This window comes from Rhinatrema bivittatum, chromosome 5 (genome assembly GCF_901001135.1).
Source record: "Rhinatrema bivittatum chromosome 5, aRhiBiv1.1, whole genome shotgun sequence".
Lineage (NCBI taxonomy): Eukaryota > Metazoa > Chordata > Amphibia > Gymnophiona > Rhinatrematidae > Rhinatrema > Rhinatrema bivittatum.
Genome location: NC_042619.1, coordinates 20011546 through 20028219, shown reverse-complemented (window position 1 = coordinate 20028219; position 16674 = coordinate 20011546). Strand labels below are relative to the sequence as shown.

The window sequence follows — 16674 nt, the reverse complement described above, 5'->3', positions numbered from 1 at the left end:
ATGAAGTAAACCGAATATCTTTCTCAACCTTGTTCTCCCAGGGGAACCGGGATGATGACTTCCAGGCGCTGCAGCCTTAGTAGCTTGTCCCGTATCACCGCTGCTTAATAGGCAAAGCGCAACTGGATTCTACATAGGCTTCCTTGATGGGGCGTGAAAATTCTAAGGTGTAGCCATCCCTTATCACTTCCAAAACCCACTGATCAGAAGTGATTCTGGTCCACTCCTCGTAAAATCAGGATAACTTTCCTCCAACAGCTTCCAGGGAGGAGTGGACCAACCCACTTTCAATGGGAAGACTTAGCACCTCCAGAATCCTGTCCGGAGCTATCTCTGGCTGATCTATGTGTCCCTCGAAAGGACTGCTGCCTTCCTGAAACCTGCCTTTTGCATGAATCCAGAAGAACTCCTATTGAAGCGAAACCTTCTCATTTCCTGAAAACAAGCACATGGCGGAAAAGTCTTCTTGCAAACTTTATCTTCGGGTAACTTGTTTCCTTTTTATTCTACCAAATGCTTCATCAGCTTCTCCAAATCCTCCCTGAACAACAACCTTCCTTTGAAGGGGAGATTAGAAAGCTTCACTTTTGATCACACATCCGCCAACCAATTATGTAACCACAGGAGTCTCTGAGCAGCTACCGCAGGCAACATATTCCTGGCTGACATCTGAACCATATCATACAGGACATCCACAACATAGGCCACCCTTGTCTCCAATCAAGCCTTCTGGTTGGAATCCGCAGAGGCCCCCTGAAGTCTTCTCCTGCGCCTTCTGCACCCAGCACAAACAAGCTCTCTGCATTAAGCTAGACCAAATCGCAGCTCTAAGGCTCAGAGCCGAGATCTCAAACAGCTTCTTTAACAAGATCTCTAGCTTCCAGGCCTGGTCATCCTTTAGCACCGCTGAACCTGCCATAGGAATGGTCATCTTCTTGGTCACAGCAGAAACTGCCATATCTACCTTCGGAAGCTTCCAAACTTCCAAAGTGTCCTCCGGCAAGGGATACAACCTGGTCATACATCTGGCTACCTTCAGACTTGCCTCGGGAAAATCCCATTCCTGATCAATCAGTTTCTTCACCTTCTTCGGCAAAGGGAAAGCCTTTAGCAGTCCACGCAACCCGTCGATACCAGGCTCACACCCTCATTGTCCAAAACCTCCTGCGTGACCTTGATCCCCCAGCTCTTCCAGCACCTGTAGAATGAGAGACCGCAGCTCCTCCTTATGGAGGAATCTCGCTACCCTAAGGTCGTCCCCTTCCACGAGAGGAACCTCCTCCGCATCAAGGTCACTGCCCACCGGAGCAGCAGCAGGATCAGCGCCCGGACTAGGATCAGCACCAGGTCATCTCGTGGATCTTCCTGGGGAAGATCTCCCTCCAAACCTTCCAAGAAGTCATCCTCCACCCCCACCAAGCATCCCAGGCCCAGCAGGCAAAAAATGCCCCCCGACTTGGAGGTGCCTTAGCTCGAGGCTTCTTAGCTGAGCTCTGGGACTTCAGGGTGGCTGACCGCTTACCAGTCACTTCTTTCTTAGCGAGATAGGCCGCATGCAGCAACACAAAATCCATGAAAAGTCAGTCAGATCCACTGGATTCCTTCTCCTCCAGATCCTCTCCAGGCTCCCCTGCCTCGTCTCTATCTTCTCCAGACCCTTGCAGTACTGGAGAAAGCGAGGAAAGGGAGTCTCTGATTTCTCTATCTGGGGCATCCTGAACAGGGCCTGTTGACCTTAAGAACATAAGAAATTGCCATGCTGGGTCAGACCAAGGGTCCATCAAGCCCAGCATCCTGTTTCTAACAGAGGCCAAACCGGGCCACAAGAACCTGGCAATTACCCAAACACTAAGAAGATCCCATGACATTGATGCAATTAATAGCAATGGCTATTCCCTAAGTAAATTTGATTAATAGCCGTTAATGGACTTCTCCTCCAAGAACTTATCCAAACCTTTTTTGAACCCAGCTACACTAACTGCACTAACCACATCCTCTGGCAACAAATTCCAGAGCTTTATTGTGCGTTGAGTGAAAAAGAATTTTCTCCGATTAGTCTTAAATGTGCTACTTGCTAACTTCATGGAATGCCCCCTAGTCCTTCTATCATTTGTACGTGTAAATAACAGATTCTCATCTACTCGTTCAACACCTCTCATGATCTTAAAGACCTCTATCATATCCCCCTTCAGCCGTCTCTTCTCCAAACTGAACAGCCCTAACCTCTTCAGCCTTTCCTCATAGGGGAGCTGTTCCATCCCCTTTATCACTTTGGTTGCCCTTCTTTGTACCTTCTCCATCACAACTATATCTTTTTTGAGATGCGGCGACCAAAATTGTAGTCAGTATTCCAGGTGCGGACTCACCATGGAGCGATATAGAGACCTTTAGCAACATCCACCAGCCAATCCCTCTGAGGCCCCTTCACCTCCGAAGGCACAGCCAGCGCATTTGTAAGGCACCACTGAGGCACAATTGCCTCAGACCAAGGCCCTATAAAAACTTTCCCACGCTCCGTGGGAGGTGCCATGAATTGCGTCGCAGCCCGCAACCAAAAATAGCCCTGAGAGCGGAGGGAAAAAACTGCAACGTTGCTACCGGAGTTGTCTCGGCCCCAGGTGCTGCAGCCAAGCACACGCACGTCCCTTCTCACCCTGATGCTCACTGTACCGCCAACCCCCAAAAGAAGGCCTGCAGAAAACACTTATTTTTTTTTTAATTTAAAGAAAAAGACAGCCACCGAGCAACCCAGAGAGAAAGAAGGGAAGATATACTTTCCTGCTTCTGGATGCTCCCGGCAGGTCCAGTCAACAGGGCAGATGAGAAGGCCTCTCAGAAGGAGTGAGGGAACCAGGACCTCTGGCTTTCCCTCTCCCTGGAAATCAAGGGTGAAGCTTGGCTATGAATTACCAACCCACACACACACACACACTCGCCTTGCTCAACTAGAGGGATGGTCCACAAAGGACCATAACACCTCTGGGAGTATCAGACTTCACTTGTTATCTTCTCCTCTGTTTCTTTTTTTTTTTTTTTATTTAAAGTTTATTAAATTTTCTAACATTTTAACAATGCATGAAATAAGACAGCTTGATTTACATCACTATTTAATGCAAAAGAAAAATCTTAATATTACTATATTTGTAAATTCAAAACTCTCTAGCCCACATATTGGGGAGTCATCCAAGGAAAATTAAAAAGAAAATAATTTCAACTTATACAACTTTTGGAGAGGAGCCTTTTTTTTTCATACCATTTAAATATTCCCAACAACTGGAGTAGCTACAGTGTCCTGTCCTCCCTTATCCAGAAGAAAATTTTCAAGGTGGTTTGGTTCTAAAAAGGTAAATTTATTTCTTTGGTAAGTAATTAGACATTTGCAGGGAAATTTAAGGTAGAAGGTTGCCCCAAGGGCCAAAACCTTCTGCCTTAATAACAAGAACTGTTTCCTCCTTGATTGAGTATCCTTCGATACGTCTGGAAACACTTGGACCCTTTGTCCACAGAAAATGAATTCCTTATTACTAAAGTACTTCTGGAGTACTACATTTTTATCCTGTTCTAAACTAAACTCTACTAACAGAGTAGCTCTGGACTGTATATCGTCCACTGATGCCTCTAGAAACGCTGTAAGATTTACACTGTCAGTTCTTAAAACATCTATTTCCCCCTCATTAACCATTATCTCTCTTTTCTTATTTGGGACATAGTACATTTTAGATATAATCAGATCTTTAGTTATACCTAAGATTTCCCTTACGTATTTATTAAACAGTTCTTGGGCTGACAAAAGTCTCGTCATGGGGAAATTTAAAAATCTTAAGTTTTTCCTTCTTAGCGCATTTTCCATTCCCTCCAATTTTTTATAAACAATTATAGAGTCCTTCATAAAGGCAGATTTATTTTTATTTATTTATTTAATGGTTTCTTATATACCGAGGCACGTTTGCAAAACATCACCTCGGTTCACAATGTAACATAACTTAGCAACAAGCTTTACAATAATAATAATAATAATAATAACTTAGGAACAAGCTTTACAATAATAACATTAACAGGTAGCGGTTAATAGGGCAGGGGATGATAATACGAGATATATATACAAATGTACATGTTAGTTTCAACAATAAAGTTATATAAAGCAATCAGGAAAATCAGCAGGGTGAAGTGAACGATGGAAGGGGAAGATGAGGAGAAGACCTCAAGAGGTTGGGAGGGGGGGAGAGAAGATAGCGAGGGTGAGGGTCAATTGGGTAGGGAGAGAAAAAGAAAGGGCGAGGGTCAGGTGGCTTGTAAGGTTGCAATTTGTTTTACCATAGTCCCGGATTGTTGTTCTAAATTTAGTATTCTTTTACTGTGGTCTTCCAAGTTTTTCCCAGTTTCTTTAATGAAATTGGAGGATTGGACTATGGAAGAAGATAATAACTTCTCCATTTTTGTAACTGCCCTCCATACGTCCACCAGTGTTATACTGTCAGGGTTGACTATTCCTTGATCAACCTCTAGCGAACTTAAAAGCTCAAGAGACACATTAGTAAACTTAAGTCCCTCCTGACCAACTGGTGCTTCTGTTATCAAAACAGGTGATGTTAAAGCTGAAAACTCTGGGGCTTTTAACTCTTCAGCCCCACTATTTTCAGCAAATACATTGGGACTTTGGTATATGGCAGGACTAAGAGAAGCTCCCGAAGAAAAGGAGATATCCGGGATAGCTTCTCTTGTAGGTTGACTCACCCGTCTGGTTAGATGTTGATCCATGGGACCCGTCACGACCTTTCTGGAGGGAGTAGAGATCACTATCCTAGCCTTCCTCTTTTTCCCCATCAATTATAGTCCTCTTTAAGGTTCAAATTAAGGAAAAACAAATTTCTATCAGGGGCGCGCGGCTTCGGCAGCGCGCCGGCGGCTGCGCGCCGCTGCCCCCGGATTTAAATAGGGAAGTCGGGCCGCTGATGACGTCAGAGGTAGGCGGGGTTACCGTGGGTCGCGTCGAGACAGGGTGGGTTCCCTTCCTCCGTCCTTTCAGCCAATTCCGCTCCTCACACGCTGCTATCTCTCCCAGCGTGTCTCTCCTTCAGAAGGACTCCCGCTTTACCTGCCGCTGCCCCCGGATTTAAATAGGGCAGTCGGGCCGCTGATGACGTCAGAGGTAGGCGGGGTTACCGCGGGTCGCGTCGAGACAGGGTGGGTTCCCTTCCTCCGTCCTTTCAGCCGATTCCGCTCCTCACACACTGCTATCTCTCCCAGCGTGTCTCTCCTTCAGAAGGACTCCCCTTCTCCTCTGTTTCTATCTTTTTTTTTCCTTTAAACTAAAGTTCAAACTGCTGGTTTGTACCTTTACCATCTACTGGAGACAGCGAAATACTGAGGGACTACAGGTGGCACTCTCAGTTAAGTAGCAGTGCTTGAAAAGTTTTTATTCTCTGCCTCCATCTGCTGGTAGGGATGCAAAACTCATTCGTCTGGACTGATCTGGAGTATGAACAGGAAGCTCAGTTTATGATTCTTTCAATACCGCCACAAGGGCATCTGCAACAGCTATTGCAGAAAGAAAACTAGTTTGGCTAAGAGCATCAGGCCTCAGAGTCTAAGACCATGAAAAAATACTAGATACCCCACTGCAAGTGACAATAACAAAAAAAACCAAAAACATACTATTGCCGATCCATGTATTCATTGGAGCATGAGCATGTGCGATCCTGCTGAAATAATTACCCTGAGCCCCTAATATTCTTATAATATAGCGAAATAAATAAAAAACATGTTCTGGGTTAGTTCATCATCATCATCATCATCCAGAAGTGTGACTATGGTGAACTGCTTGTCTTCAACAATGTAAGGTAGCACTGAGATTTCCTTTATTTTTTATCTCTGGTATTTAGAGGTCAGCTGCCAGTGGTTTAAGGAAACAACTCAAACTGTAGCCCACTGTACCTTGAATCCCTAAGAATAGAAGCAGATTATCCTTAAAGTTTTTATCCTAGGGAGTCTGGTTTCTCCCAAAAATATAATTGGATGTAGTACTTCATTCAGATAATCCTGCTTCCAGCATAATATAAGACACATGCCAGTAGAGCACTGTTTGCCTAGCACATCAAGAAACATAAAGAAAATTGCTTGATAGATCCACCCATTACTTACGGGAGCAGAATAAAACAGATTTTCGAGAAGGCTCTGATCATAGCGTGGATCATTCAGCTCACTGTTGTCACAAACATCACTCCCCATGGAGAAGGATTCCGGAGGCGATCCCATCCCATCCCAGTAATGTAAAGGGAAAAGATCACTGTGAAGCAAAAGAAAGATTTCTCAAGCAGTACTATTACCTGAATGTATGTTGTCTCTGCAGTAGCCCCCTCCCATCCCACATGGCATACCCAGGCAGCTGAAGGAACTCTTGCTGATTCGAGGGTTGAAGGAGCATCTCTTTCAAGAGGCATTTCATATTCAGCCTGTTCTAATTATCAAGCAAAGAGTCGTCATACTCTGGAGTTTGAGGTTAGGTTGGAGCAATATTTGAGAAGCTTTGCATTTTCACATCTCCTAAATCACCCAAAGTCACCTACAATAAACACTTTGGCCATATTCATAGAATAGATTGATATTTTTTTAAAGTTAGGATGAATTGTATCTGTGAATGCTTTTTAAATGGCATTAGTGCAAAGTTATAGTGGCAATATTGATCCTGAGGAAAACTGGAGACTTTGTAGGTAGTGAAGCCATTTAAAGTATCTTTATAAAGGTATCAAAACCTAAATCTAAAAAGAAATGCGAGCAGCTATCTAAACACAGAATGAATAATAAATTAAATACAAGTAAAAATATTTCAGGGAAACTTAACGTATCATATAATTAAATGAATCACAATTTTATAAGTGTTAATATGATAAAAGCAAGTTTGCTTACCATAAAATAGTGTTTCCGTAGATAGCAGGATGAATTAGCCATGCTTTCTGGGAGCGTCGACGCGACTGGAGTAGGCGGAGTTTCTCTCAAGTAGTGACAGTTTTTGACTCTGTGCGTCTGCGCGGTTGTCTTCCCGTGCGCTTCCATTTTTTCTCTTTAGTCTCTTTGTAACCAAGCAAAACGTTCAGTAAAAAAGTATGTAGTAGTAGTGGACTGTCTAGGGAGGTGGGAGGGATTGCATGGCTAATTTATCCTGCTATCTACGGAAACACCGTTTACGGTAAGCAAACTTGCTTTTTCTCATTGATAGCAGGCTGAATTAGCCATGCTTTCTGGGAGTCCCAAGCTCCCAGGTTGTGTCTGCACAGGTGTGCTGTTTAAGTTCAGAACGACAACACATAAGTGGAGTTGACAGTCCTAAGGTTCAGTAAGGGTTGACAAGACTGCCGTGCCAAGTGCAGCATCTGAAGAAGCTTGCTTGTCAATGCAGTAGTGTGTCGTGAAGGTATGTAGAGAAGACCAAGTTGCCGTCTTGCAGATGTCCAGTAGAGAACCTTTCGTAACTGGGCAATTGATGTTGCCATGGCACATATTTGGTGGGCCCTTGGCCTGCTGCTAAGCCTGGTAGAGCGTTTGTTATAACAGAATTCTATGCATTGGCTCAACCAATTCGCTATGGTCCTTTTTGAAACAGGTTGACTTGGTTTGTTTGGATTGAAGGAAAGGAATAATTGAGATGGTCTGGATGGAGAATGTGTTCTCTGTTTGTAATAGACTAAAGCTCTCTTACAGTCCAATGAGTGTAGGAGTTTATCACGATCATTATGATGAGGCTTTGGTTTGAAGATTGGAAGCATAATCGCTTAATTTAGATGGAACGCTGTAACCACTTTCGGAAGGAAAGTAGGATGAGTGCGGAGAGTAACCTTGTCATGGTAAAATTCCAAGTAAGGAGAATAGTGAACTAAGGCTTGTAGCTCACTTACTCTTCGTGCCGATGTAATTGCTACAAGGAAAACCGTCTTCCAGGTTAGGTATTTTATGTAGCATGAGTCTAAAGATTCAAAGGGAGAAGTCATGAGCTGTTCGAGTACCATGTTCAAATCCCATGGTACAGGAGATTTTGTTAATGGCGGTCTTAAGTGTAGCATGCCCCGCATGAATCTAGAGATTAATGGGTGATTAGAAATTGGAAGACCATGATGATAGTGGTGAAATGCTGCAATAGCGCTAATATGTACACGAACTGAAGAGTATGCTAGACCAGAGAGGTAGAGCGAATGAAGGTATTCCAGTAGTTGGGTTGAAGTAGATGAAAAAGGATCTAGGTGCCGTAGCTGGCACCATTGTGTATAATGATGCCATTTCCCCGCATAGTTACATCTAGTCGAGGGTTTCCTAGACGCGAGCAGTATGTCTTCTAAATTTGAAGAGAGGCATAAGTGGCTTAATACTTGCCTTTCAACCTCCATGCTGTCAGATGGAGGGATTGATGCATTGGATGGAGGAGGGAGCCTCCTTCCTGAGTTAAGAGTTGTGGATGGTTCTCCAGAGGAATCGGTGGGCGTATGGAGAGTCACATGAGATATGCCTTCCATGGTTGTCTTGGCCAAGCCGGAGCTATTAGGATCAAGTCTGTTATGTCTTGAATGCATTTCTGAATCGTTCTGGAGATTAGCGGAATGGGTGGATAGGCGTATAGCAAGCCCTCCGTCCATGGAATGAGGAAGGCGTCCAGCACGTAACGAAGTTTGCTTGGGTAAATGGAGCAAAATGTTTGCTTTGAGTTGCAAAGAGATCGTTTGTTGGGAAGCCCCAGTGTTGAAAAATGTTCTGAGCTACCTTGCAATTCAAGGTCCATTCGTGTGGATGAAAAATCCTGCTGAGTCAATCCGCTGTAACATTGTCCAGTCTCGGTAGGCAAGTGGCATGATGTGTTACTCCGTTCGCGTTCGCCCAAAAAAGTATGCGAAGGGCTTCCAGACATAGGGTCCATGAACCGGACCCTCCTTCTTTGTTTATGTAGAACATCTCAACTTGGTTGTCTGTGTATACCATGAGGCTTTTGTGCCAGACTTGAGAAGAGAAGGTTTGGAGTGCTCTCTAGATTGTGCGCAGTTCTAGGAGGTTGATCTGGTATGTAATCTCTTGAGGTGACCAGCAACCCTGACTTTCTAGAGGCATCCGTCGTGAGTGTCAGTTGCTGTGGAGGAAATCGAAAGGGAGCTCCCGAGGATAGGTTTGCGGGGGATATCCACCATTGCATATCCATGTGCATTTGTTTGGTGATTTGGATTTTGGTAGAGAGGGGTTGCAGGAACTGTGACCATTGAGTCTTTAGACCCCATTGTAGACGTCACATGTATAGTCTTGTAAATGGGTCTACATGGATTGCTGCTGCCATGCGACCTAGTAATTTGGAGGACTTGATGTGCCAGATCATGGGACTGATTGGGTAATCTGTGAGCTAGGGCTGAGAGATTTTGAATTCTGTCCTTTGGAAGGTAAGATCTCTCTTTTGTGTCGAGGGTTCCAATGAACTGAAGTGTCTGGGTTGGCTGAAGATTGGACTTGTCGTAATTTATTAGGAAACCTAATGTCTGTAGACAATTTATCGTCTGGATCATATGTGCACGTAGAGTGGTTGGATCCGAAGCCACTAATAGCCAATCGTCCTGGTAGGAAAAAATTTGGATTGATAATCTCCTGAGGTGAGCCACCACCACCATTAAACATTTCGTGAAAACTCTTGGGGCTGAAGAAAGGCCAAAGGGCAGGACCTTTTATTAGTAGTGGAAACGAAGGTATCGCCACAAAGAAGGGTGCATGGGTATATAGAGTAAGCATCCTTCAGGTCTATGGAACATAGCCAGTCTTTGGGTTGTAGAAGGGGCAGTATGTTTTTGAGAGAGGTCATCTTGAACTTTTCTCTTTGGATGTGTTTGTTGAGGTTCCTTAAATCCAAGATTGGACAAAGGCCTCCAGACTTTTTTGGAATGAGAAAATAATGGGAGTAGAATACCTGATTTTGTTTTGATAGAGGAAGTTTTGAATGGATTTTTGGAGACGTAGGTTTCTTATTTCTTCTTGGAGAAAGGAGGCATGGGATGAAGTTCCCCTGAGAGGAGAATATGGGGAATTTCTGGAGGAGTTATAAAATTTAGACAATAATCCTCTCTGATGATATCTAATACCCAACGATCGGTAGTGATTGCTATCCAGTTGGTATAGAAATGCTGTACGCGACCTCCTATGAATAGTGGTGGGAGTGGCTCGGGACAGCTAAAAAAACTGGTGGTTGTTTCTGAGGAGCTGTAGTGGCTTGCTTTTGCGAACGTTGTTGTCTAGAGCGCCCATGAGACTGGTGAGGTTGAGATTGGAATTGTGGTTGAGTATATTGCTGAGGACAATAAGGCTGGAAAGGCCTGAACGATGTCCTTGGGTATGATCGCCTCCTAAAGTTAGGGTAGAATTTCTTGTAGGAAGTGTGAGGATCTGTTGGTGCTGTAAGTGAAAGCACTGCAGAATTTTGTTCTTTTAGATGTGCAACTGTTTCAGCAAATTTATCGCCAAATAGGTTGTCTCCAATGCAGGGGATATCAGCCAATTTTTCATGAATGTCTTCTTGTATTGAGCTAGCTCTCAACTAAGCTATTCTACGTGCTGCTACAGCCGCGGCAGCACCTCGCGAGGTAGACTCGAAGGACTCATAAACCGTCCTCAGCAAATGCCGACGTCCTTCCTCCATGTCAGTGAAGGGTTGTGGCAAGGAGTTGTCAGAGGCTAGGCAGATTGGACGCAGTTTTTGAAATGTCTCAAAGAGGTATTGGATTATGTAAAACTAATGATGTTCAATTTTGGTGGCTAACATCGAGGAGTGATACACCTTTCATCCAAAATCATCCAAAGATTTATAATCTTTACCAGGTGGCGAATTAGCATGGAGTTTTGATCGCTTTGCTTTGGAGAGGGAAGACTCTACTACAATCGAGTTATGAGGTAATTGCGTGGAGTCGTAAAGAGTGGAGTTGCGCGTTCTATATTTTAAGTCTGTTTTTCTAGATGTTGGTCCAGTAGAAAAAGGTTTTCCCAGATCTTGTGAAGTACCGAATTCAAGACTATATGAGGGAGTAAAGCAATAGGCTCTGGTGGCATTACAAAAATTTTGAGAATTCCCAGAACCTCTGATCTGGGATCTTGCCAGTTTCTATATTGAGGAGGCCACCCACCTTCTCAATAAACTTTGCATAAGTTAAGTCTTCCGATGGGGAATAAGGTTCTGGAAGACCTTCTGGAGGATCAGAAGGTATACCCATGGACGAACTTGGTGAAGATGTTGACCACTAAGAGGTCGGGCTACCTGGAAGTTCTCGGAGTGGAGATGATGTAAGTGGTTGAGTAGGTTGTGAAGGACCCGGTACATCTGGTGGTGAAGATGGGAGTTCTGGGTCAGGGGTGCACGGATTGTAAATCCTGGAAAAAGGTATTGCGTGCATGAGAAATTTGAAGCATAGCTTTCGACGCCAGAGGCAGCTGCGCCTGTAAAGGAAGTGGCAATTGAGGGAGTGCTGCCGATAGCTGGTCTTGAGATGTTGCTTTGTGAGGCTTATACGGCTCTATCTGGGGGGATCGTGGTCTACTATCAGATGCTGACGACCAACCTGAGACGGAATCACCACTGAGTGAAGGAGCTCTGGAGGATTTAGATCCTGAAGAGAATTCAACTTCTATTTCAGAGTCTTCATCTGGTTGGCCTGAGGCAATAGAAAGGAAAGATGCCCGAAGAATGTGTTTGGTCTTTTGGGTCTTCTTTTGAGGTTGTTCTACTCCTGGGAGCATTGTATGCTTCGAGGAAGGAGTCGTATGTGCCGGTGGTGTAGGCTGCGCCAATGTGCCGCCTGGCACCGAAGCGCCATATTTAGCCCATGCCTCGTGGTGCGCCAATGTGCCGTGGTGTTCTAATGCGCCATGATGCCTTGATGCGCCATGTTGCGCAGATTCGCCGTGGTGCAACTTCTTTTGACGCTTCGGCTCCTGTCGCATTGATTTTGTTTTCGGCGCATGGGGGTGAACGGGAACAGATCCCTGTATCCAGAGAGGCTCATGAGGGGATTTATGAGGTATGCCCTCGACCCCTTTTTTCGGCGCTTTAGGTTTTTCCAAACCTGGCCGCTGCAGCATGATGGTTCCTTGGCTCCAGCAACACAGCTCTCTTTGAGGCCTTCTTCGGTGTCTTTGCCGGTCCCGGAGAAGAGTGAGTTGAAGGCGATCTGAGACACGCTATTAGTCCAGTGTGATGCCTTTGGGCCCAAGAAGACATCCGACCACAGTCTCTGCACGAGGCTTGGTCGCAATCCAGGCCCAAGCATAAGTATCAGTAATGATGTCCATCTGTTATGGACATAATTTTGCCACATTGGCAGTATTTAAAACCCGATGGCTTTGGAGCCATCACTGCCAGCAAAAGTTTGACGGGAAAAAAAAAAAAAAAAAATTCGCAAAAATGTGAGACGAGGAGGTAGAGAGAAAAAACCCCGCATGCTATCGGCTCATGGAAAAAAAGAGACTGAAGAGAAAAAATTGAATCGCACGGGAACACAACCGCACAGAGTCAAAAACTCTGTCACTAGTTGAGATAAACTCCGCCTACACCGGTCGCGTCAATGCTCCCAGAAAGCATGGCTAATTCAGCCTGCTATCAATGGGAAAAGACAGTTTACAACAATATTATTCACATAAATAAAATTATAGAAAAATGTAATTTATAACAAACAGATCTTATTTTTCATATTTTTTAAATATTGCTTTCACAAAAAAAAAAACAAAAAAAAACTCCACACACACCAAATCATCTGTCTAAAAATCAGTCATACCAGTCAAATTGCTACAAGCGTGCAGAACTCCCAAAGCAGCGTTCTAAGCAATCAGCAAATGTTGCTTACCTGTAACAGGTGTTCTCACAGGACAGCAGGATGTTAGTCCTCGCATATGGGTGACATCACAGGATGGAGCCCAATCACAGAACACTTCTGTCAAAGTTTCCAGAACTTTGACTGGCCCCTACTGGGCATGTCCAGCATGGCACTAACCCTGCAGCCAGCAGGGGTCCCCCTTCAGTCTTGTTAAAAAGCTTCAGGTAGTGCCGAAAATAAAATAAGAAAACGTTACGAACCCAACACTGCGGAGCGGTGGGTGGGTTTCGTGAGGACTAACATCCTGCTGTCCTGTGAGAACACCTTTTACAGGTAAGTAACGTTTGCTTTCTCACAGGACAAGCAGGATGGTAGTCCTCACATATGGGTGAGTACCGAGCTGAGGATGTCCGAGTATGCACCAAATGTACCCAAGACGTGCAACAGGCACAACAACTGGGGTGGAATTTGGCCGAGGGCATCCTGAACCCTAATGGGCAGGCGGAAGGGTGTTGATACGTCACGTTGTGAATAGGTTACGCAGGACAGATTGGCCAAAGATGGAATCTTGTCTTCCGGCTTTGTCCAAGCAATAGTGGGCTGTAAAAGTATGGAGAGAACTCCAGGTGGCAGCCCTGCAAATGTCAGGAAGTGGCACCGATCGTAGGTGTGCTACTGAAGTCGCCATGGTCCTCACAGTGTGTGCTTTAATACAGTCTTGAAGTGGAATGCCCGCTTGTTGATAGCAAAAGGATATGCAGTCCGCCAACCAGGAGGAGAGAGTCTGTTTACCTACAGGCTGCCCCAATTTGATAGGATGGAAAGAGACAAACAATTGAGTGCTTTTCCTGTGGGCAGCTATACGGTCTAGGTAGAACACTAGCGCCCGTTTGCAGTCAAGGGTATGCAGAGCCTGCTCTCCTGGATTGGAATGGGGCCTGGGAAAAAAGGTAGGTTGTATAATGGATTGATTGAGATGAAACTCTGAAACTACCTTAGGTAAGAATTTAGGGTGAGTGCGGAGTACTGCCCAGTCCTGCAGAAGTTTAGTGTAAGGAAGATAGGTGACTAGAGCCTGTAATTCACTAAATCTGCGAGCCGAAGTGATTGCCAAAAGGAAAATCCCTTTCCATGCGAGATATCGAAGGTCACAGGACTGAAGAGGCTCGAATGGTGGTTTCATGAGCCAACCCAGAACTAGGTTGAGGTCCCAAGAAGGGGCCGGAGGACGCAGAGGAGGCTTGAGATGAAGCAAGCCTTTCAAAAAACATGTTGCAAGGGGTTGTACTGATACGGGAACATCCCAAACACCTTTATGGAAGGCGGCTACCGCACTGACATGCATCTTGATGGAGGAAGTTTTCAGACCTGACTCTGACAAGTGCCAGAGATAGTCCAGAAACTTCGTGATTAGACAGGTAAAGGGGTCAAGGGATTGAGAAGAGCACCATGACGTGAACCTGGTCCATTTGTAAGAATACGATTTTCTTGCGGAAGGCTTCCATGAAGCAATCAGGACACTGGAAACTGGTTCAGAAAGGTTAAGTGGCTGAAGGATTAACCTCTCAACATCCATGCAGTCAGGGACAAGGCTTGAAGATTGGAGTGGCGTAGGCACCCATCATTTTGAGTGATTAGAAGCGGGTCCTTTCCCAAGGGAATGTGCCTGCAAATGCAGAGATCCTGAAGTATTGGAAACCACACTTGGTGCGGCCAGTGGGGTGCTATCAGGATCATGGTTCCCTTGTCCTGACGTAACTTCACGAGAGTCTTCGAGAGAAGTGGAAGTGGAGGGAATGCATATAGGAGACCGGTTGCCCACGATAGGGAGAACACGTCTCTTGGTTGATAGTGTTGGCTGCAAGTGAGAGAGCAGAAGTTGTCTACTTTGCGATTTTCAGGTGATGCAAAGATGTCTATTTGAGGATGACCCCATTGTTGGAAGATCAAGTTCGCTACTGAGTGGTTGAGAGACCCCTTGTGCGGTTGAAGGGTGAGACTCAGCTTGTCTGCCAACACATTTGTCCACTCCCGGCAAGTAGGTGGCCCTGAGGTACATCGAGTGGGAGAGGGCCTCCACCCATATCTGCGCAGCTTCCTGACATAGAAGGTGGGAGCCCGTCCCTCCCTGTTTGTTGATGTACCACATGGCCACCTGGTTGTCCGTCTGGATCAGGATGACTTGATTGGAGAGGCGATCCTGAAATACCCTGAGAGCATATCTGATTGCTCGCAGCTCCAGGAACTTGATTTGGTGTTTGGCTTCCTCTGGAGACCAAGATCCTTGTGTCTGCAGATCAGCCACGTGGGCTCCCCAGCCGAGGTTGGAAGCATCGGTGGTGAGAATTATTTGAGGTCTGGAGCCTGGAAGGGCAAGTCCTGGAGGAGATTGACCTGATTTCTCCACCAGGCGAGAGACTGACTGAGTGAGTCGGTTACGTGGACAATGGTCGACAGGGGCTGAATGGATTGAGTCCATTGTGACCTTAGAGTCCCGTGCATGACTCTCATGGCCAAGCGGGCCATTGGGGTGACCTGAACTGAGGACGCCATGTGTCCCAGGAGGATGAGAAAGTGGTGTGCAGTCGTGGAGTGCTGAGACTGCAGCTGGTATGCAAGAGACGAGAGTGAGAGCTCGCTGTAGAGGCAGAAAAGCCTTTGCCTGCAAGGTGTCCAAGTCTGCCCCAATGAACAATAAGGTTTGAGATGGGACTAAGTAGGATTTGTCATAGTTGACGAGAAATCCGAGTGAAATTAGAGTGTGTAAAGTAAAATGTAGGGACGACAGAGCAGTTTTTGCTGAGTGGGAGCCCTGATTAACCAATCGTCTAGATAGGGGTAAACGTGAACACCTTGAGTCCTGAGGAAGGCTGCAACTATGACGAGGCATTTTGTGAAGACTCGTGGTGCAGATGCGAGGCCGAATGGAAGCACTTGGTACTGATAGTGCTTGGGGCCTGCCAGAAATCTCAGGTATTTGCGATGAGATGGAGTTAACGCAATATATGAGTGTATGCGTCCTGGAGGTCTAGAGAGCAGAGCCAGTCTCCTCTTTGTAGAAGAGGAAGAAGAGAACCCAAGGTTACCATTTTGAACTTTTCTCGATGGAGTCCTGTAGGGTATGGAGGCAAAGAAGACACTTGAGGCAGTTCTCATGCTAGGCAGGTCAAAAGGGGCTGAGCACAGTGTGGCACTCTCTTTTATTGTTCATTCTTACAAAGGCAGATGATGTGTCATTACATGATTGGCTACTTTTCCATTCCAACAGAAGAGTCATTACACCATTGGCTTTGGCTCAGGGGGTGTGCACGGATCATATCATTGGCTGCTGAAATCTATACCTCCTGACTTTGTCCTGCCTCTGACTAGGGAACACCCAGCCCCTCCCCCAGGAATTCAGGGCCAACAGGTATCCTTTCCCAGGCAGAGACTTAAGCACAAGTGATGCTTTTATTCAGGCAAATGTCAGGGAGAAGGGAAGTTAGTGTTTAAACCCTGATATGGCTTGCTGGCAAAGCTTATATTTCCCACATCTCACCCTTTCTGTTTTTGTTTAGGGCAGCTCAAATAAAGCTTTAGACCCTTACTGAAATCTGTTATGTCATGGTATGGGCTGGAAATAGGGGAAGGGGGCTTATGGAGAGAAGAGAGCTGATTCGACGTGGTGTGCCAGCTGCCGATGAGCTCCTGAATCTCCATATCACCCAGAGCTGGTGCAGGTGGTGTGCCAACTCTGCAGGGCTCAAGATTCCCCATTAAGCAGCATACAAGACATCTTTATATCTGGGCTGAGAGCAAGGTTTCAGTAAGGATATGAGGTTGGGTATGCACTGAATACAGCAGCACAGGCAAATAA

General features: G+C 45.5%; 1 protein-coding gene across 2 annotated transcripts in view; it reads right to left on the bottom strand.

The window, feature by feature from the left end:
- The window catches only part of C2CD3 (C2 domain containing 3 centriole elongation regulator), a 429817-nt gene that overhangs the window by 329816 nt on the left and 83327 nt on the right, over positions 1 to 16674 (bottom strand). For both annotated transcript variants that reach the window (XM_029602105.1, XM_029602106.1), the window contains exon 8: positions 6142 to 6286. In XM_029602105.1, coding sequence (XP_029457965.1) covers positions 6142 to 6286 — 145 coding nt within the window. The remainder of the gene's footprint in view (positions 1 to 6141; positions 6287 to 16674) is intronic.